Source organism: Esox lucius, chromosome 15 (genome assembly GCF_011004845.1).
Source record: "Esox lucius isolate fEsoLuc1 chromosome 15, fEsoLuc1.pri, whole genome shotgun sequence".
Lineage (NCBI taxonomy): Eukaryota > Metazoa > Chordata > Actinopteri > Esociformes > Esocidae > Esox > Esox lucius.
This window is the reverse complement of record NC_047583.1, coordinates 31,062,273-31,082,881: the sequence shown is the minus strand read 5'-3', so window position 1 is coordinate 31,082,881 and position 20,609 is coordinate 31,062,273. Positions and strand designations below refer to the sequence as shown.

The window sequence follows — 20,609 nt, the reverse complement described above, 5'->3', positions numbered from 1 at the left end:
CCATCACACTGCCTCCACCATGTTTTACATTTGATGTGGTATACTTCAGATCATTAGCGTTTCAAGCCTTCTCCAAACTTTTTTCTTCCCATCATTCTGGTACAGGTTGATCTTAGTTTCATCTGTCCAAAGAATGGACGGGCATATTTTTGGCAAAGTCTAATCTGGCCTTTCTATTCTTGAGGCTTATTAATGGTTTGCACCTTGTGGTGAAACCTCTGTATTTGCTCTTGTGAAGTCTTCTCTTTATGGTAGACTTGGATAATGATATGCCTACCACCTGGAGAGAGTTCTTCACTTTGCTGGATGTTGTGAAGGGGTTTTTCTTTACCATGGAAAAGATCCTAAGAACATTTGTCACTGTTGTCTTCCGTGGACGTCCAGGCCTTTTTGTGTTGCAGAGCAGACCAGTGCATTGTTTTTTTTCTCAGAATGAACAAAACTGTTGATTTGGCCACTCCTAATGTTCCTGCTATATCTGCGATAGATTTTTTTTGCAGCCTAAGGATGGCCTGTTTCACTTATATTGAGAGCTCCTTTGACCGCATGTTGTGGGTTCACAGCAATAGCTTCCAAATGCAAATGCCACACCTAGAATCAACTCCAGACCTTTTACCTGCTTAATTGAAGAAATAGCCCACATTAAACAGCTTGAGTCAGTTGGCCAATTACATTTGGTCCCTTGAGAGGGGGCTACATGTTAAAGATCTGTAAATCCTAAATCCTTCCTCCAATTTGGATGTAATACCCAAAAATATAAGCTGAGAGACTGCACCTTAAGCCCATATTCATTATTTTTCTGTAATTTGAATACATTTTGGTAAACAGCGAAAATAAAACTTATGTCAGTGTCCAATTATTTCCAGACCTAACTGTATGTACACAGTAACCACCCTTTTTCTTCAAAGGGACATTTTCCATCATTAAACATATTGAGGTGAAAAGCAGTATGAAAAGGTTTTTGTCAGTTGAGGGAGTTACATTTAATTTCTTTCTTTCAAAATACTTATTAATTCTGACACAAAGAAATATCCCCTCCAAATCATTCAATCAAATTTAAAGTTAGTAATTTTGGAACTGCCAGAATTTGATAGCAACACATTTGATAACAACACATTCTTGTTACAGGCATGGTCGGACACAATACAATACAAACATGCTAATAAATGGATAAGCGGGACTAGGTAAATTATTGGATAGACATTAATGGACTACTAGCATTAGAAGAAATGCCACTTCAAGATTGAAACCTGGAGCTTGCTTGTGATCAAAATAAGATTGGTCTTTCAAATTTAGCATCCCTACTTAAATAGAAACTTTCTGTGAAACTTTTGGAAGAGAGTTCTTGAGATCATGAGATTAAAGCGGTTTCTGAAGTGCCCTTTCCGCAGAGTGGTAAAACATAACCATACTTTACCATGGACCTAAATAAATAAAATCATTATGCTCATTGAAGTAAGACGCAGGTAAACCCACACAAGACACTCATTGTAGTATGACACAGCACAAAGTCAAGCAAAAAAAGTAAAAAACAAGTTAATTAGTGAAGATTCCCTAGAATTCACCATCTTTGAGAGAGATGTCAAGCTTTTACCATGGAATGGACAGCGCAGAGACAGTAGCCCAAGAAAGCTTTCACATGATGGATGGCAGCACAAGAATTGCTGACTGAGGACACTACTGTGGAGCCTGTAGATGCCCAATAACCTTTAGCCTCCATCCAACATACTCCATTGTGCACTGGAAATAATGATTTTAGCAATTCCTTCCTCCAATAAAGAAGTCAAAAACAGAAAATGTACACAGGCGCGCACACACACAGCTGACTGATAAGTCATCAGTTTCAATTCAGACAAATCGGTCTCCGGTATCACGCTGGCTAACTAGCTGATGGTCTGTGCCAGTGGAGACATGATCCGGTGCAGATTTCACAGAGCAAGTGCTGACAAGGCTATAATGAACCCCTCTGAAGAATTTCCAGCCCATACATTAGACATGTTCTACAAGTCAACAGTCAATACACCAGAAAAACAGAGCAGGGCAAATGGATAGAGAGACACATGTTTAGGTGGTAACACTCCTGACTCTGCACTGAACATTACCAGTCCAAAGTCTTTAACAGTGCAGTCTCCCCATTTCTTAACTTGCTGTTTAGAATTAAGACAGCTAAGTAAATTAGGGATAAGAAATGTTGTTATTCTGGGCTTCCTTTTCACGCTTACGGGTTAACATGGAGATGAATGTTCATGAATAGTTATTATAATCCAAATCACACATCAGTTTATCCACCAAGCTTTCTTCTTGTTGGAGCCAAAAGATTATAATTTGACAGTGCTCTGGTGCTCTCTTGTGGTTGAATGTTGCACACCCACAGAAACAGAATGGACAGAATCACAGGGAGGCAAATTCATTTGAATGCAAATACACCTAACACTGCATGAGGGTGCATTGTCAATTTCACCTGGCGCGAATCATTCACATAGACTCCATTGAAAGTAAATGTCAGAGTTGAGTATAGCAGTCACGGCAGAAAGGCTCTCATCATATGCTTTGCAGAGCTAGGAGAGACAGAAAGCTTCACAGTCATAGCCTATGTAAGGGAGCTTTTTGTCTTTGCGGGCAATTCAAAGCAAAGTCAAGATATTGGTATTCAAAACAAACGAGTGTTTAGCATTCTAAGCCACCAGTGTCAGGGAAAAGGGCCAAATGGGTACTGAAATACACACCAAAAATGTGAATACCACAAATGTACAGAGTAAGCCAAGTGAACAATACCGTTTGATTAATTTTTTATCAGACGCTCAAGCCTCTGTCAAAACAATATACTGAAATGTGTCCTTACCGCTGTATATATTTTAAAACAATTATAGACCAAGACCGTGAATCCTCAAATAGCCCAAATCAAAAACATTGGGTAACCTCGAAATGTTGAAATAGCTGGCTTCTCCTGGGCACAGTTACTGAAAAAGGAGAATGAAAATTCTAAAAGAATAGAGGTCCTGCAAGAATACTACTTGTCAGTATCATTCACAGGAAGTTATTAAAAGTATGAACATCAAACTGCACTTTTTGATGTATGACAAATGTAGTTACACACCGATCAGCCATAGCATTATAAACCCCTGCCTAATATAGTGCAGGTCCTCCTTTTGCCACCAAAACAGCCATACCTGTCAAGGAATGGACTCCCCTAGACCTCAGAAGGTGTGCTGTGGTATCTGGCAACAAGTCGTTAGCAGCATGGGCACCCAGTCTGGTCTGCGGCTACGTAGCCCCATATGCAACAAACTGCGATGCACTGTGTGTTCTGACACCTTTCTATCAGTACCAGCATTAACTCTTTCAGCAGTTTGAGCTACAATAGCTCGTCTGTTGGATCAGACCACACGGTCCTGCCTTCGCTCAATGAGACTAGGCCGCCCATGACCCTGTCACCGGTTCACCGCTTTTCCTTCCTTGGACCACTTTTGATAGGTACTGACCACTGCAGACCAGGAACACCCCACAAAGGCTGCAGTTTTGGAGATGCTCTGACCCAGTGATCTAGACATCATAATTTGGCCCTTGTCAAAGTCACTCAGATCCTTACGCTTGCCCATTTCTCCTGCTTCTAATACATCAACTTTGAGGACAGAATGTTCAATTGCTGCCTAATATATCCCACCCACTGACAGGTGCCAAGACAACTAGATTATCATTGTTATTCACTTCACCTGCCAGTGGTCATAATGTTATGGCAGATTGGTGTATGGTGTGTATCTGTCAGATTGGTGTATGGTGTGTATCTGTCAGATTGGTGTATGGTGTGTATCTGTCAGATTGGTGTATGGTGTGTATCTGTCAGATTGGTGTATGGTGTGTATCTGTCAGATTGGTGTATGGTGTGTATCTGTCAGATTGGTGTATGGTGTGTATCTGTCAGATTGGTGTATGGTGTGTATCTGTCAGATTGGTGTATCTGTCAAATGGATCTATTGCAATCCAGCTAGGAGCGATGATTCTAAATGTGTATCAACTTCCATTACTAAACTTTTGATTTTCACAACATGAAAAAACTCCCATCACCTCTCCTGATATTAATGTTCCATTATTATTGATTTCGTCCAATGTTTTCGACTTTTCCTTTAAAATAATCTCTTCTGATACTTGAACAGGAATGGTTTTAGGGCATTAGATTGTGCCATGAAACTTTTCTATACAATACTGCGTAAGTAGTGTCATTGTGATATGTGATGACTATCTGAAAGTGTGCAATCAATCTTTAAAATTTCACCTTTACAAAAAAATCTGTTAAATATTGCCTTGAACATTCCCTAAAACCGTCACCTCAACTTTAAAACCAAAATAGTGTAAGACACAACCAAAACGTTCCCCAGAACATATCTCGTTAGCAACACGTTCAAAGGCTGAGTAACAGACACTCGGCTTGACTGTCTACTTGTCCCCCCTCAGGGCCTAACATGCTTTAAACAAGCATTGTGGGTTGTTCAAGACGTGGCGTGCATCTGAGCAGGGGTAAATAACAACAATAATTAAAATTCACGCTTGCCGTGATATCTGCCAGGTTGCCTCGCGTGACCTCTGGGTGTTGTGTTCTTCTTCCCTCCTGTCGTCTGGGTGTAAAATTAGTTTAGGAGATAAATTAGCATGGTTTAATATGCAGAAAAAGCTAGCAGGAGAGGGTTGAATAAGTGGGTTGGGATAAGCACAGAGCGACTGAGATGTGGGTGGGATGACTGACATCTTTAGTGGGGAAGAAGAGTGTCTGCTTGACAGAGTTTTTGTGTCACAAGGAATGCGCACCCCTGAGGGGAATGATTTCGAGTGCAACGTGGCAGGGGATGTGAGGGTATGGGTGACGGCGTGTGGTGGGATTATTAACTTACTGTTGTAACTATGCCTGAGTGAAATCGAGAACATCCACATGCCACTATTAATTTGAATGAGAAGGCATGTGAGTGTTAATTTGAGTGCTTGCGTGCATTTGCAAAGAATTACTATGTGTGACGTGCGTTGGCAATGTCAATCAAGACCTAGTGCTTGCACATAAATCACTCTTTACACAGAGATTGCTCATATTAGTTCATGCAGATATGAAACTGTTCTAGAGTCTCAATTTCTGAAGAAGCCAACCGATATTAGAGCTGACCGATTAATTGGTTGGCCAACAAAATTAGCATTTCACAGATATATGCATCAGCCTTTATCGCACCGATAAAGCACTGATATGAATTGCATAGAGTGAACATGCATTTGCTCATTTACATTTTCTTTTGAATTGTTTTATGTTTGCCTAAAGTGAGCTCTACAAGCTGCTCAGAGAACATAAGTTAGCCATCTAGCCTGCAAGGTAGTTAGCTTAGAATGCTAATTGTGTGGTACTCTCCTGAACAATTTCAACTGGCCCTGAAGTTAACACTCATCCTTGATGCAAAGATATCTAACATCATTAATGCCAATGCCAATTATGTTTGTGGGCTTACTCAGTGCGTGTCTGAAATCTGCCCAAATCTATCAATTGGCATCCTGGACCAATATTCAAACTAGTCTTGTAGAAAAAAAACATGCTCAACACGTACCCTGAAGGCGGGGTTGGCTCCCAGCTCCAGTAGACACTTAATTGCAGAGGAGCAAAGGTTGGCAGCTGCGATGTGCAGGGCAGTGCCGAAGTCAAAGTCACTGCAGGTAGCGTCTACCTCTGAAATAGTTTCAATAGAGTCAATTAAGATCAGATTGCGCTTCAGTAGAATTTGACTTTGCGTCAGAATGCCTAATCATCACAGGAAGACAATGGTAAAAGCGGAAAAACTGTCACATACTGTCAGTAGGCAAATTGTATAGTCCAATACATTTATTTACTTTGTTATTACATATTTAAACAGGCAACCACAAGTGTTTTTACTACACGTGCCAAACAACAGCAGTGTTTACTTAGTATCTTTGCAAACAGTTGCCACCCGTTGTATGCGTGTGAGGGGCCTGTTGTGAACACTACAAAGCCTTCATTGAAATCATTGGGTTGTGTTTGCCAGAATCGCGCTGTAGGGAAACTATCGATGGCATACTCTCTGTTCCTTCACTCCACCTCAACCTTCCATCCCCCAACACCCTCCTCCATCTCCCCTCTACTCACCCCCGGGATGAGAGGCGTGCAGGACCACCCTGATGAGCTGGGGCACGTCGAAGTAGGCGGCGTAGTGCAGGGCACACATGTTGGTCCAACGAGACCGCAAGCTCGGCTCCGCCCCTAGGGACAGTAGTTGCCGGGCGAAGCTGGCCGCTGTGTCGGCGTCACCTAATGGGAAGGGCCACCGTGCAGACAGGCAGTCAGACCATTACTGGCTAACATTTCTTACAGTCAAACAGATATACAATTATTTGCTTACACACGCACAGTTGCACAGGAGTACTCTAACACACTTTTCGGTCTTCTCACCTATGCCAGGTGCTCCTGCCTTGCAACAGTAGTGCAGGAGGCTCATGTCGGTCAAGCCATCTCGGTCGTTCACACCACAGCCTCTCTTCAGGATCTAAAAGTGGAGCAACAATAAGCGTCACTGCTAGTACATTTTAGAATACTTTTAGAAAACTGACCTGATTGACTGATAGAACGAGCTTAAGCTCAACCCCCTTACCCAGCTGGCTCAAAAGTCCTTGGTCTACTTCAATCAGCTTTGTGACACGCAGTTAGACAAAAGTACCATTCCACAAAAACAGAAGTGACAAAAGGGACCCTTAGAATGGGCAAAGTTGCTTTATCCTTGGCATAGATGTAAACCATCAACATGTGAGGCTGTTGTGCCTACCAGGGAAATGTTTTAGCACCTGTCACTCACTCAGCGAAACACAAAATGTAATTCTCAAATGTTATTTTGTTTCTTTACACAAGTGCTTATTAGATGTTAGTGGTAAAATATAATCCGGATTTATTCTTATTTTGACTGACTCAGTACCTAGAGCCCAGACCTAAGAAGGACATGAAACAAAACCTACTGGTCTGGCCCACAAGGAACATGTGTAATGTTGAAAAAAGCGTCACCTCGTTGCCAATCAAGCTGATATTTCTCTGGACCTGCGGTACCCACTGCCTGAGAACTGCAAAGAGCTCTGGAACTGTGGTGCTGGGGTCCAGTAGCACCTCCCTGCACTGAGGATCCTCCGGGTCAAAGAAGGAAAACTCTGGAGGAGGGAACAACAGCAAAACACTGATGCTAGTGAACCAGGACATTTCTGCTGGCACACACACTAAAAATGTAGTCCCTAGCCAACAAATTAATGCTTTTTCTATTTTAAACAAGAACAATTTGTTCATGAACTGCACATCACTGACGGGTTTCCCTAGCTTATGATCCATGCATCTCCCATTTGTTTGGAGAGCGATATCTGTGTCAGTATGTTGGGCGACGAGTCAACCTGATCTCTTTTGCATCTTAATTTCAAATTTTTATTACACAGACAGCCACACGTGACTCGCAAAACAGACACATAGAGAGAGTTTAATATAAGGTCAAGAATGATTCACATTACTGTTTGACCAAATCATGACATGATGATGCGCTGACGGAACCAATTAAAAATGTTACTCAAAAAGCCAAAGAAAAGGAATGCACATGCAACCATTTGGTCCTAGTGTGGTGCCCAGCCTTCATCCCAATTAGCAGTTTTGTGCCCTTACCACACTCGTTTGGCATCGGGGCTGACGCCACCTGGTGGATGGTGGGGCGTTCTACACTAATGTGGGACACACGTCCAAGAACGGAGTCCCCCTCCGACGACTCTGGCACCGGAACATCCTCTTTAGTCATTTTCCCTTCAGGGCCTACAGACAAGAGAGACGATGACTCATACAGTAGGCAGTTTATCACAAGGACAGTCTGAATATAATTGAGTTATCTTGGAATGTCCTGACAATTTTTATTTAGAAAGATTTTTGCAAGCTTTTTACATTTGTATCCCACATTTTAGCGGGAAAACAGGCAATTTTATGCCTTCTCTTATAGGCTACATGCCTTCTGTAAGGTTATGTGATCTTCTTTTGATCATGGTGTCATTACACTCATGAGTGAACAGTAAAATATAGAGTAGGTATAGATTCTACAATGTAATTTTAGAGTTGCATTTCAGCCATGGCCATAAATATTGGTACTCTTGCATCTTCCTTAAATAACTCATACAGTCTTTATAAGTAAATTGAAATTAACCAAAGTATCGTTTCCACAATTATTTACTCCATTTTTATTATTAAAGAACGGAATATCCTTTTAAATAAAAATAAATAAAAATGGCATTGATAAAATAGCCTCCCCAGACATTTTGTAGCATAGCTTTTGGCCAAGGCCACTGCAATCAAGTGCTTCCTATAGCCATGGATGAGCTTCCTGCACATAGATACTGGCAGTTGGCCCACACTTCTCGCATAAACTGCAGTTCTCCCAGATTTCTCCCAGGGTGCCTCCCAACTCCACAGGGCCCTCATTTATCAATGTTGAGTATTAACAGAAATGTTTGTAAACCATGCGTGCTATAATTTCTAAGTGTGGGATTTATACATTTTTACTTATACTTGAGAATGTGCGTACATTTATGCACACCTCTGACCATGCGTACGCATTGTGGTAGAAAAGTCAAACTGCTAATGAAATATCATCCACCAAATGGAGAAAGGATTGACATACTGGACCAAATCAGAAACTACAAAGAAAAAAGGTAATATATTCATAGTTTATTAATGTATTGCTTTTCTAGTCACTTAAGCTAATAATAGTTTTCATAACCATAAGACCATTTAAGCCTAATTGAATAGTTCAGTTAATTAGAAAGAGAATGGAATGTAAGGTTGGAGGCAATTTAGTTCAACCAAAATGGCAAATCTTGCATTGCTGGAGGATCTGGCACAAGCAGCTTTACGCAAGGAGCATGTTTTCAATGAGCATGCAGATCATTTTGCTGAGAATGACATTTATTTCATGTATGTTTGTTATATTTATAGATGTTTAGATGATATTTAGATGTGGTCCATGTCTGAATATGGTTGTTAAAAAAAAGCTTGACTTGCCATCACTTGGTGTGTCTGGTATTCCTTCAGACACACCAACTGACACTCCTCCTTTTACACTTATATCCCTTTTGTGGATCATCATTAATTGAACCCTAACCCTAACCCTAAGTTAATTAACTGATCTGCACTCAGACAAGGCAGAATTGACCACAGCTCTAACTTGCTCGAAAGCAATATTTTAAAGGGCTCCAAAAGGTATGTTTTTTTTCTTCCATTTCGGTGATCAAGTTCTATTTCTACATCAGAATTTGTATTTTCTTTGTCGTTGATTTCTCCAATGTGATTGGTGATATTTCTTGTAGCATTAAAGGGAAGGTTCTTTATGTAAATGAGACATTGCATGCACTAAAAGTGTCTGATTTATCATGGCAAAATACTTACAGGTGTGCGTAAATCAAGCTTACAAGCAATTGATAAATACATTTTTTTTTGTACTTGGGAACATTCAACATTTTCTTCATATGACTTAATTTAGAAGCTTTTCTACACAAAATTGATAATTGAGGGCCCAGAACAGTCCAGAAATTTGTCTGGATCCCCTTCCTGGGTGCATTTTGAGGTGTGTTTGGGGTCATTGTCCTGCTTCAAGATCAATGACCTTGGTCAGAGACCCAGCATTCTGACACTGGCTCGACTGGAATAGAAAAATACTGCTTTTCATTTGTAAATATGTAACTATGTTTACGTACTTTCGGTATAAAACATTTGTTTGCAATCTTTTTTCCTGGCATCGTGGTATGACTGGCAAGTCTGTTGGTTGTTGTGCTTAAATGCTTCCCTGCCATATCAAGAAGTGCAACTTGCTAACTTGTGAAATTGTTATTATAAATCAGGGAATGGCACAGAGGTGACAGGCTCTCTGAAGGTGCTGAAGTCAATGTTTTTTGTTGTTTTCTATATTGGTTAGCCTCTAGGCAGATTACTTTTATACTGATCTCCAGTGGGCCTTTCGGAAAGCTTCACCGCTGCCATGGCTAAACCCAGGAGGGTGTTACATATCTGTATGCCAGCTACTGAGAAGTGGTGCTTCAGTGACAGCAAGGACTAGTGTGCTTTGATAAACAGTCTAAAACATGTTGTGTGCTTTAATGAACAATCTTCAAACTGCCTTTGCTTGAGCCTTTCCTTATGATGATGACTGGTCATAACAAAAATTAACTAACCTGCCGGACAAAATCATCCACAAAAAAAAACTACTAACTTTATTTCTATACAAGACTTGTTTGTGTGGGCAAGATGACACAACATAAAAAATAATGTTATATTCTTCAAGACTCAAGAGATAATGTAAGTCCATCGTCCACAGAATTAAATAAGAGCAACTTGAACTTAACTGGCTGCTGCATGCAATTTTAGTAGCATTGGAGTTTCTTCTAGTGTCAACAAATGAAATGAAAATAAAACTGTGTGAAAGTGAAGTTGCTTAAGTTGTGTGACCCTGCCAAGAAACAGAGTAAATAAAAACAAAATAAACAAGTGAACATCGAATGACCGTCATGGAAAGTCACACAACCCAAACCTCAGTTTTCCTTCACCCTTGAGGAACACTCACTGTGCTCTTGGCATTGGGACTTTTGACGGTCCTTGTCCATAACAACTTCCTTCATTGAAGCTCAGAGTTGAAAAGACTGTGGGACCCTTACAAATGGCCAAGTCCAAAGAGGGTCCAACGACCAAGCACACGGTGGCACACACAACCTAACTAATGGCCCTCTCTATGTTATTCTGTTCCCTGTTATCTAACTAGTCCAGTCACTGAGCTATTTGTAGACTCAAGCGGTATGCCGATCCTGGCTCTACTCACACTTGCTCCCTTCCATTTCACTCTCGCTTGTCAATCAGCTCCAGAGCATGGTGACCCCTCACCCGTCTGTCCTGGAGAAGAATGTGTCTCTCAGGTGATTATGCACACAAACATTGCGTGGGCAAACCACAGACTACTTGAGATGGACACAAGGACGATATTCAAATGTCACAGAGGTGGTGATGTGAACTTCAGCCTAAGTGTGTAGTCTAAAAGTGAAAAGGACATAGCCAATACAATTAATGAAGAAAAGTTTTAGAGTGTGTGCGTAAGCGTGTACGTGTGGGCGGTGTGCATGCGCCATTTTCCCCATGTTTAAAGGCGAAACAGACGGGAATTCCACAGATCATGTGCCTCAATCGATCTGCTTTGCCAAGGATTATGCAATAATTTGGCACGAAAACTGCATAAAGCAGCCTAGTTTCTCAGAGTCCCAGGAAACACAGGAACAAAATGTATGATGTTATCACCAGACCAATAGCCTCTTGCAAAAAACCAACAAGGGATTAAAACACAACAAAAATGTAATCCGCTACAATCATACAAGACCTTTCTTCTGTAGATCACATAAACACACATTGCCCAATCAAAGCCAATGTTAAAACAGTTAAGAGAAATTATTAATGGTGATGTTGAATTAGAATACCATTATTATAGGCTACTATACAGTACTACCATTGAAAAAGAATAGGTTTGTGAAATAATTATGATATGTTGCATGTTTTAATGTTTTAAAAACATTGTTATTTGCACCCCGAGTAACCGCTGCGCGCCTCATTCCGAGGTCACTCAGCCCCCTGATGTGCTCCAAATTCACTCAAAATAGGCTCCATCGTTTGTGATCTGTTTTGGGCCTGTTTGTGCAGGTTAAAGATTTGTTTTTGTCCTTCTTATCAATACAGTTGAAGAAATAATGACAGAGATATAGTGGAAAGAGAGTAAGCCAATGCGCTATCCAGTAGAAAAGTAGGTTATGTACCAAAAACTACCAGCACAAACGACTTCGAGTAAATTTGGATCATGTTGAGGTGCTGAGTGACCACAGAACGACCTATAAATATTTATTTAATATCTAAAAAATGACAGCAGCACAAATGAAAATGTTAACAGCACAAACAAAGCACAAACCAATTTTGACTCAGTTTGGAGCAGGGTGGGGGGGCTGTGTGACATCATCACCTACAATTAAATGTCTAATATATAAAACACTGAAGAAGCACAAAGAAAACTTTTAACTGCACAACCCAGCACAAACGAAGCATAAACTAACAAGACTATTTTGATAGAATTTGGTGCATGTTAGAGGGCTTTTTGACCTCAGAATGACCTACAAAATATTATTTAATACCTATAAAATTATTGCAGCACAAACGAAAATATTAACGGCACAAACCAGCAAAATATTGAGTCTATTTTGCTGAAGTTTTGGGTTGGGTGGGGGACCAACTTCACACAGGCAAATAAATTCGACATTGTGCTCCTTGAAGAGATCTTCGTTTAATTGTCCTAAAATGTCCCCCAAAAAATACTGTGACTGCAATTCTTTGGGCGATTAAGATCAAAACACTTGGCTGAACTGTAGGAATCACATGGATAAAATTAACTTACTCAAATGCAAATGACAAGCAGCATGGTCTTTGGATAAATTGGTAAAATTAGGTAGAAATATACTCTAATATTGTCCTGTAATATTAATAACATCCACAAAATATTAATGGTTTGTAAGCGTGGCATTACAATGTAAGGTTAAATCACAGAACCGCATCGCCCATTGTAGAACATGATTCTTTCCAACGATGTAATCCACCAAATCACACTTCAGGATGTTCTGTTACCAACATATACAAGAGGAGACACTTTTCTGGAGAGAATGCAGACACGCTATGTCCTCCATTATAATATCAGGCTCCTCAACTGGAATAAATAACTATATGGGGGAAAAATAGCTAAAATATACCTAGCTCAGAGTTTTTTTTAGCCGGCAAATGCTTTTCGCCAGTATCACGTGTAGTTGTCCAGTAGATGAAAATACCAACGGCAAAAGTGTTTGGTGGGAGATATGCTTACATAAATAGATTAATAGCATATTAAATCTCCTAATATTGTGTGACCTATACAATATGTTGCCAAGAAAACAGTGAGCCTCTGCAGTTTAAGCAAGACATTACTTAGTGTTTGGTCATGTGACTAAGAGTGGCACGAGATACAAAAGCTGCAAGCTCTGGCAGCAACTCCAGCAGACATGTTTAATATGTAATGGGACAACATATTAATATCCATAAATTTTAATGTGCATTATCTAATTCGTAAATATGGTTGGTAATGAAAACGCTTGACTTACAATATTAGTCAAATATTTTACATATGCTTGATTGTTTTTTCTTTTGTCAGAGTTGATCGGACAAATAAGTGACTAAAATGCGTTTTTTATTAAATAGTAATGTTGAGAAATTAGGCTACATTATGGTACATTGCAAAACAATTCTAAAGGAGGTTTAAACATACTGAAATGTAGAAGAAAACGAGTTTCAGCAAATGATCTGTGCCTATAAATGTATGCAGAGTTGAACGCTCTTCTGCACCCATGGGCTAGTCATCCTATGGAAACTGACATAATTTGCATGGTATTTGTTGAGATGTTTCTAACATTGGTTTCAAAATCCCTTATTCAGATTGGAAACATGATTTAGGAATCAAAATAGTGTGCAAAAATATTATTATTGCGATCAGGCAATTAAGTAATATTTGCCACAGCCCTAGTTGTCAAGAGTTAATTCTGCTAATTTAAAAAAACATTTGTTGGATCATTGTTTGTGTTTTATTGCTGTTTAAACGTAGGCTAAAATATGGCAATTTAAAACGTCTGGTGGCTGTTCTATATGGCCGAATTTCTGGAATTGTACCTGCAATATTGGCAGTGGCAAAAAGGATAACTTAAACATTGAATTAGCTCCCACCCACAGTGTTATTTTTAATATTAGAATAAGTCAGTTTGATGTTCAGTTCCAGATTTGTTTATTTAGGTATTTACTTTGATTTAGATGTTCAATTCAACATTTATTCTGTTTCTAATAAAGTCAAAGATGGTTCATTTCCGACAGTGTTGGGTTTGGTATCAGCCGATGAATCAGATATCGGCATTTTCCTGCTCAAAACTATAGTTATTTTATCGGCCTTCCACTATCAAAATCCACTATCGGTCGACTGTCTACTTTGGGAAACAGACACCTCATTAAATAGCATTAAAAAAAAAAAAAAACAGTCTCAACGTAAACAGTGAATAGGTGATTCTGAGATGCTGGCTTTCTAGGCAGAGTTGCAAAGAAAAAGCCATATCTCAGACTGGCCAATAAAAAGAAACGATTAAGATGGGCAAAAGAACACAGATAAGGGACAGCAGAAGATAAGGACAGACGAGTAAGTTTGAATCACAAAGATGCCAATGCCACGCCATACCCTGTGGCCGGTGCTTGATTGGAGCCAATTTTCGGCTACAACAGGACAATGACCCAAACCGCAGCTCGAAACTATGCAAGAACTATTCAGGAAATAATTGAGCTTATTTTCTGCCCAGCCACGTCGTAGCCCTTCGCTCTGGCGGTGAAGCTCCGAATATAGTTGTATGCCCTACAGGCACCATGGCCTTTGTGTCCCTGTTACTGTCAGCAACTGAGAAATACCGCAAAAACGGACTAAATGCAGGTAAGCGAGCTAGCTAGTTATCGGACTTATTTAGTGCTTACCTGAATCAAACCTCTCCGTTTTGGAAGGTGCGTTCATGAGGAAGCGGGAAGGTTCCGACCTCCGAGTGGAAGAAAACACTGGAAAGCTTTTTGAGAGCTTTGAGAAATAACTTTACATTTGACATCACTCGACATGGCAGCGCTTGTGGTGAAAGATTAAAAAAACTAAAATTACTTGCTCCGCGCACTATTAAGTCACTACAGTTATTTATTTAGGTCACACTCATTTGCCCAGGTGATTGTGATGTTAAAGCATAGGTCGCGGTTTACTTTTGTGTTCTGAGGTAATATTAGCCTTCTGGCTAGCTAGTCTTAATGTTACTAACTATCAATACCGTTACCTCTTTGTCGTCCTCATGTGAATGCATGGAATGAAAGTCCAGAATCTACAAACAAAATTGAGGGAGTAGATGTAACTTTAAGGATTAAAACATGATAATTTGACTTTTTATGTGGAAAGACCATATCCGTTATAATACATTATTAAAGTAGGATACCAAAACATTTAATAATGTTTTTATTTTTTTTCTTATCAACGATTCAAGTGTATTTGTATGCTCCCAATCCTTATATTTCACTCAATGGCCCCTGTGCCCTGGCATGTGGCATTGGTGCCCTAAAATGTTTTATGACAACCAATGGCCAAATGGCCTTGCCCCTAAAATGATGAAATTCCAAGCCTGGTTCTGCCTATAATCAAGTGGGCAGCACAGTCACCAGGTCTCAATCCTATTGAGCTGTTGTGCAAGCAGTTTGACCATATGGTATGTAATAAATGCCCATCAAGCCAATCCAACATCTGGGTTCTTCAGGAAGCATGGGGTGAAATCTCTTCAGATTACCTCAACAAATTGACAGCTAGAATGCCAACGGTCTGCAAGACCGTAATTGCTGCAAATGGAGGATTCTTTACCAAAAGCAAAGTTTGAAGGACACTTATTATTACATTAACATCAAAGTTTATGATTTCATAACTGATGATGCACATATTCCACACCAACAAAATGCTCACACACTGACAGTAGAGAAGTGACCAGCTTGTAACTGAGGTCAAACCAACAGGTCTACCTGCCTAGTAGTAATGAGCTAGTTCACGCATTCCCTGTGGTTATATCAATGGTACAGGTAGGCTTAGGGTCATGTAATATTGTTTGAATAAAGGCCCGGGAAGGTTGAACGGTGAATGACAAAAATATTTTCTAATAATCTTTGAGAACTAGAGAACAAGGCCTCAAAGTGAGCTACATTTCAGCTGCCAGCCCACACCTCTCTGTCACCCAAACCGTGTGAAGCACTTGATCTAAACAATGTTTTGCACACTGTATAGCAGCATTTCTGGCATTTACAGGTTTAAGTTTGGATGCAGGCTTCAGAATTGCATTTCATCCATATTGTCTGGCTGTTGCTGATGGCTAATTTGGATTAGGGGTTGTGACAATGAAAATGGAAACACAAAAAATTTGGAATTGGAATTGGACAAGAATTAGGAGATTTTATAGAGCTAAGTGTATATAGACTTGTGTGTGCTTTTCTAAATAATGTCCAGTCAACTGAATGTTGACTGGACATTATTTATCCACATTATATATACACAGGTGGACCCCAATCAAATTCTGGAGACATCTCAAGGATGACCAAAGGACACAGGATGTATTTGTGAGCTTTATGCAGTGGATAAAAAATAAATAATGGGGGCTTTTAAACAAGCCAAATGTCTTACTATGTGCACTGTCTCTGGCATTAAAATTACTACCATACGGCTGTAATGAATAAGAAGCAAGCCACAATATGAGTAAGAAACAAAAGTGTTCTTAGCTTCTCCTAGTTTTGCCTTCAAAATAAAAGTACCTAATTGAAAGAAATGAAAATACATTTAAAAAACATTTGAAACAATACACATTTACACTAAATAATGCGAAACAATGTTGGAATTTGTATTATATAATTAGATTTGAATTATATACAGTTGTGCTCATAAGTTTGCGTACCCTGGCAGAAATGTTGGCATTGATTTTGAAAATATGACTGATCATGCAAAAAAAAAATGTTTTAATATAAGGATCATATAAAGACGTTTATTATCATAGTTGTTTGGCTCCTTTATAAATCGTAATGATGACAGACATCACCCAAATGGCCCTAATCAAAAGTTTACATACCCTTGAATGTTTGGCCTTGTTACAGACACACATGCTGACACACACAGGTGAAAATGGCAATTAAAGGTGAATTTGCCAAACCTGTGGCTTTTTAAATTGCATTTAGTGTATGTGTATAAATATTCAATGAGTTACTTAGCACTCACGTGGATGCACTGAGCAGGCTAGATACCTTGCCATGGGGTGCAGAAAATAACTGTCAAAAGACATGCATAACAAGGTAATGGAACTTTATAAAGATGGAAAAGGATATAAAAATATAGCCAAAGCCTTGCAAATGCCAGTCAGTATTGTTCAATCACTTATTAAGAAGTGGAAAATTCAGGGATCTCCTGATACCAAGCCAAGGTCAGGAAGACCAAGAAAGATTTCAGCCAAAATTGCCAGAAGAATTGTTCGGGATGCAAAGAAATACCCACAGGTAACCTCAGGAGAAATACAGGCTGCCCTGGAAAAAGATGGTGTGGTTGTTTCAAGGAGCATAATACAACGACACTTGAACAAAAATGAGCTGCATGGTCAAATTGCCACAAAGAAGCCTTTACTGTGCCAATGCCACAAAAAAGCCTGTTAATATGCTTGACAACACCTTGACACGCCTCAGCATCTAGCACACTGTAATTTGGAGTGACGAGACTAAAATAGAACTTTATGGTCACAACCATAAGCACTATGTTTGGAGAGGGGTCAAGGCCTATAGTGAACAGAATGCCATCCCCACTGTGAAGCATGGTGGTGGCTCACTGATCTTTTGGGGGTGTGAGAGCTCTGAAGGGACGGGGAATCTTCTGAAAATGTATGGCAAGATGAATGCAGCATTTCATCAGAAAATACTGGCAGACAATTAGCATTCTACTGCACGAAAGCTGCGCATGGGACGCTCTTGGACTTTCCAGCACGACAATGACCCTAAGCACAAGGCCAAGTTGACCCACCAGTGGTTACAGCAGAAAAAGGTGAAGGTTCTGGAGTCACAGTCTTCTGACCTTAATAACATTGAGCCACTCTGGGGAGATCTCAAAAGTGCAGTTCATGCAAGACGACCAAAGATGTTGCATGACCTGGAGGCATTTTGCCAAGACGAATGGGGAGTTATACTACCTGCAAGAATTCGGGGCCTCAGACAACTATTACAAAAGACTGCATGCTGTCAATGATGCTAAAGGGGGCAATACAAAGTATTGAGAACTAAGGGTATGCAGACTTTTGAACAGGGGTCAGTTCATTTTTTTCTTTGTTGACAAGTTTTGTTTTGTTATTGTGCCATTCTGTTATGACCTACAGTTGAATATGAATCCCATAAGAAATAAGACTTGTTTTGCCTGCTCACTCATGTTTTCTTTACAAATTGTACACTTATTGCCAATTCTCCAAGGGTATGCAAACTTTTGAGCACAACATTACATCTTCAGAAATTCCACTGTAGATGTAAACTACATAATTGCATTTAAAGCATACAAACATACACACAATTGTGCAACCATGAAATTGGTTTTAAACAGTTGTATACAGCTGTATACAGTTTACACAAATATTGGCACATAAAAGGCATTTGAAAAGTAAGGATTATGTGTATTAAACTATTTAAACACGCAATATATGAGCTAAGAAGTTAATATTTAATCAAAAACTTCAGAACGTATTCTGTGACTGTCACGGAGTAAGCTGATAACCCGTTCATGGGGGTACCATGTTCAGCTTTAACTGTACAATCCAAAATGTTCTGCATGTTCAATACGGAGAGGTTATAGTATGCGGTCGCAGCAATTGTAATGTTAAATACAAAACAGAAAAATAAAGTATAATTTATTTAACCTTCAAACGTTCCTTAACATTATCAATTAAAATGTGTACTGTTTTACATGTTTTTTAAACAATTTTCATTGGGATAGGGATTTCTTTTTCAAATGCGAAACAAGAAGACATAAGGAATCCACTTTGGTGGCTTACGGCTGTTGTGGAGTAGCGTCATGCTGGCCACATTAGAGATTTCGTAACAACAATAAGACTTCCGGTTTTCGGATTTTGCTTTCAAAATAAAGGTCCGCGGTAAAAAGCGATTTTAATCATATTAAATGTATCGATTTTGCCACTTGCTTAGTGTATATTGTAAAAATGTATTATAGGAAATGAAATGTTCAGGAGAGTGGATAGAGTAATTTTATGCACAAAAAAAATCAAGGGTTCACTGTATATTTGCAATTGTTGCTGGCATTTTACTCCACCCATTCTACATCCTATTGGCCACAATGTAACTAACTGGATTTGAAATACATATTGCCCTGTACAGAAACAAATGTTGGTCACTCTATAGACTCTCCTGAACATTTCCTACAATACATTCACAGCGGCGTATAGATAATTTTTTTTCTGTATGAGTCAAGATGTATTTCATATCCATTGAGTTACATTGTGAAAAAAGAGGGTGTGGAAATAGTGTTGCTAGATGTAGCACACCATTCCCCATGATTAGACAGGTTTGTCTTACTCTACACACTCTTCTGAACATTTCCTACCTTGCTTTTTATGTGGAATATTCATTAGTTTATGAGCTATGAGGCAATATGTATTCCATATTCAGTCATTGGCATTGTCTGAATTTTACCCTTGGAACGTGTTTTAATACCCACTTTTTATTGAAATTACTCTTAAATATGATGATATTTGAATTGTTGTCAATATTTTGAGAGGTACATTTTCTTAAACAATAAACTCAATTTGTCAGTCTTGAAGTAATACGTTGGTCTCTTATTTTGAAAATGTGCTCATTTTCGTGACCCGGAAGTGTTTCTTTAATGTTGCTCATAAAACGCTGATCAAAGTGGGGCCGTTTTTAATTCAGTAAACTGTACAATTGCCAAACTACTCTAAGTTAAGTACAGTAGCCTATACTAGATAGGTGTTTTTTTTCTAATTTATCATTCTCATATTTGCTAGAATTCAACACAGCAACAATAGCAGCAGTCGTCATTACATTATATTTGACAATCCCGTTATCATCAAAGCAGCATCATTTGAAGGGTTTAACACAATGCATGCATTAGAACATCCGATTCAATAGCGAAATAATATTGTATTCTTAGCACTCTGTTTAATTCATTAATGCAGACAGGAGCGGACACTTGCTAACAGCTAACTAATTTGCTATATTTGCTCGCAAGCAAACGCTAAACCTCCTCCATTCTGCATTGTTGTTTGTTATCACGGATGTTAGCTACGGTGTCAGCAGATGCTTACTCAAAATATGAATAAGTGGAAAGGTAACGTAATTTGAGTTCAGCTAGTTTTCGATAGCTAAACATCGTTAGACACCTGCATGAATGGCCACAGATTATGAGGCCAAGCTTTCTGGGCGTAAAATAACATTGGCAACCTGACACTCAGAAAGAACGACTAAAAGTACCTGGTCTTCCTATGACAAAAGTAACCGATGAGCAATCTGTATCTCTGTTTGGCTCAGAATGCTCATGTTGATGATAAGAAATTCCACTCCTTGCTGTCAATGTTGACGCCTGAAAAACACTTATTCGGTGGTGTCTCCCGGCGGTCGACCTCCAACGTTAATAGAGCATTACCTCCACCTGCTGTACGGAGTTCTAGCTGGACGGACTCTCAACATACATTTTACGCAAGAAAACCAGAACGTGTTTTTTTTGTAGTCCACTCTCATGGTTTTAGGAGTAATAACGTGTTATGTTAGTTTTTGCTTAAGACAAATGAACTAACTGGAATAGTTAACAGACCAACACTGACATTGCAGCACGGGATGATTGGGTTATGGCAGGCTAAACAAAATCAGTATCAAACTTAATATGTAAATAGCAGTAGAATAGGCTACTTATAAA

At 39.3% G+C, this 20,609-nt stretch overlaps 1 protein-coding gene across 6 annotated transcripts in view; it reads right to left on the bottom strand.

The window, feature by feature from the left end:
- The window catches only part of LOC105007315 (CAP-Gly domain-containing linker protein 4), a 51,706-nt gene extending 31,370 nt beyond the window's left edge, over positions 1-20,336 (bottom strand). Inside the window, exons 1-8 of one of the 6 annotated variants that reach the window (XM_034297411.1) lie at positions 20,168-20,336; positions 14,947-14,991; positions 14,606-14,747; positions 7,676-7,819; positions 7,040-7,179; positions 6,437-6,530; positions 6,134-6,295; positions 5,580-5,698 (exon numbers count right to left, since the gene is read on the bottom strand). In XM_034297411.1, the coding sequence (XP_034153302.1) occupies positions 5,580-5,698; positions 6,134-6,295; positions 6,437-6,530; positions 7,040-7,179; positions 7,676-7,819; positions 14,606-14,642 (696 nt within the window). In that variant the 5' untranslated portion in view covers positions 14,643-14,747; positions 14,947-14,991; positions 20,168-20,336. Of the gene's footprint in view, positions 1-5,579; positions 5,699-6,133; positions 6,296-6,436; positions 6,531-7,039; positions 7,180-7,675; positions 7,820-10,610; positions 10,799-10,862; positions 11,344-14,605; positions 14,748-14,946; positions 14,992-20,167 lie in introns of those variants that run through there. The other 5 variants (XM_010866188.4, XM_010866193.4, XM_034297412.1 and 2 more) reach the window with 5 other exon arrangements.
- Positions 20,337-20,609: the final 273 nt, after the last annotated feature.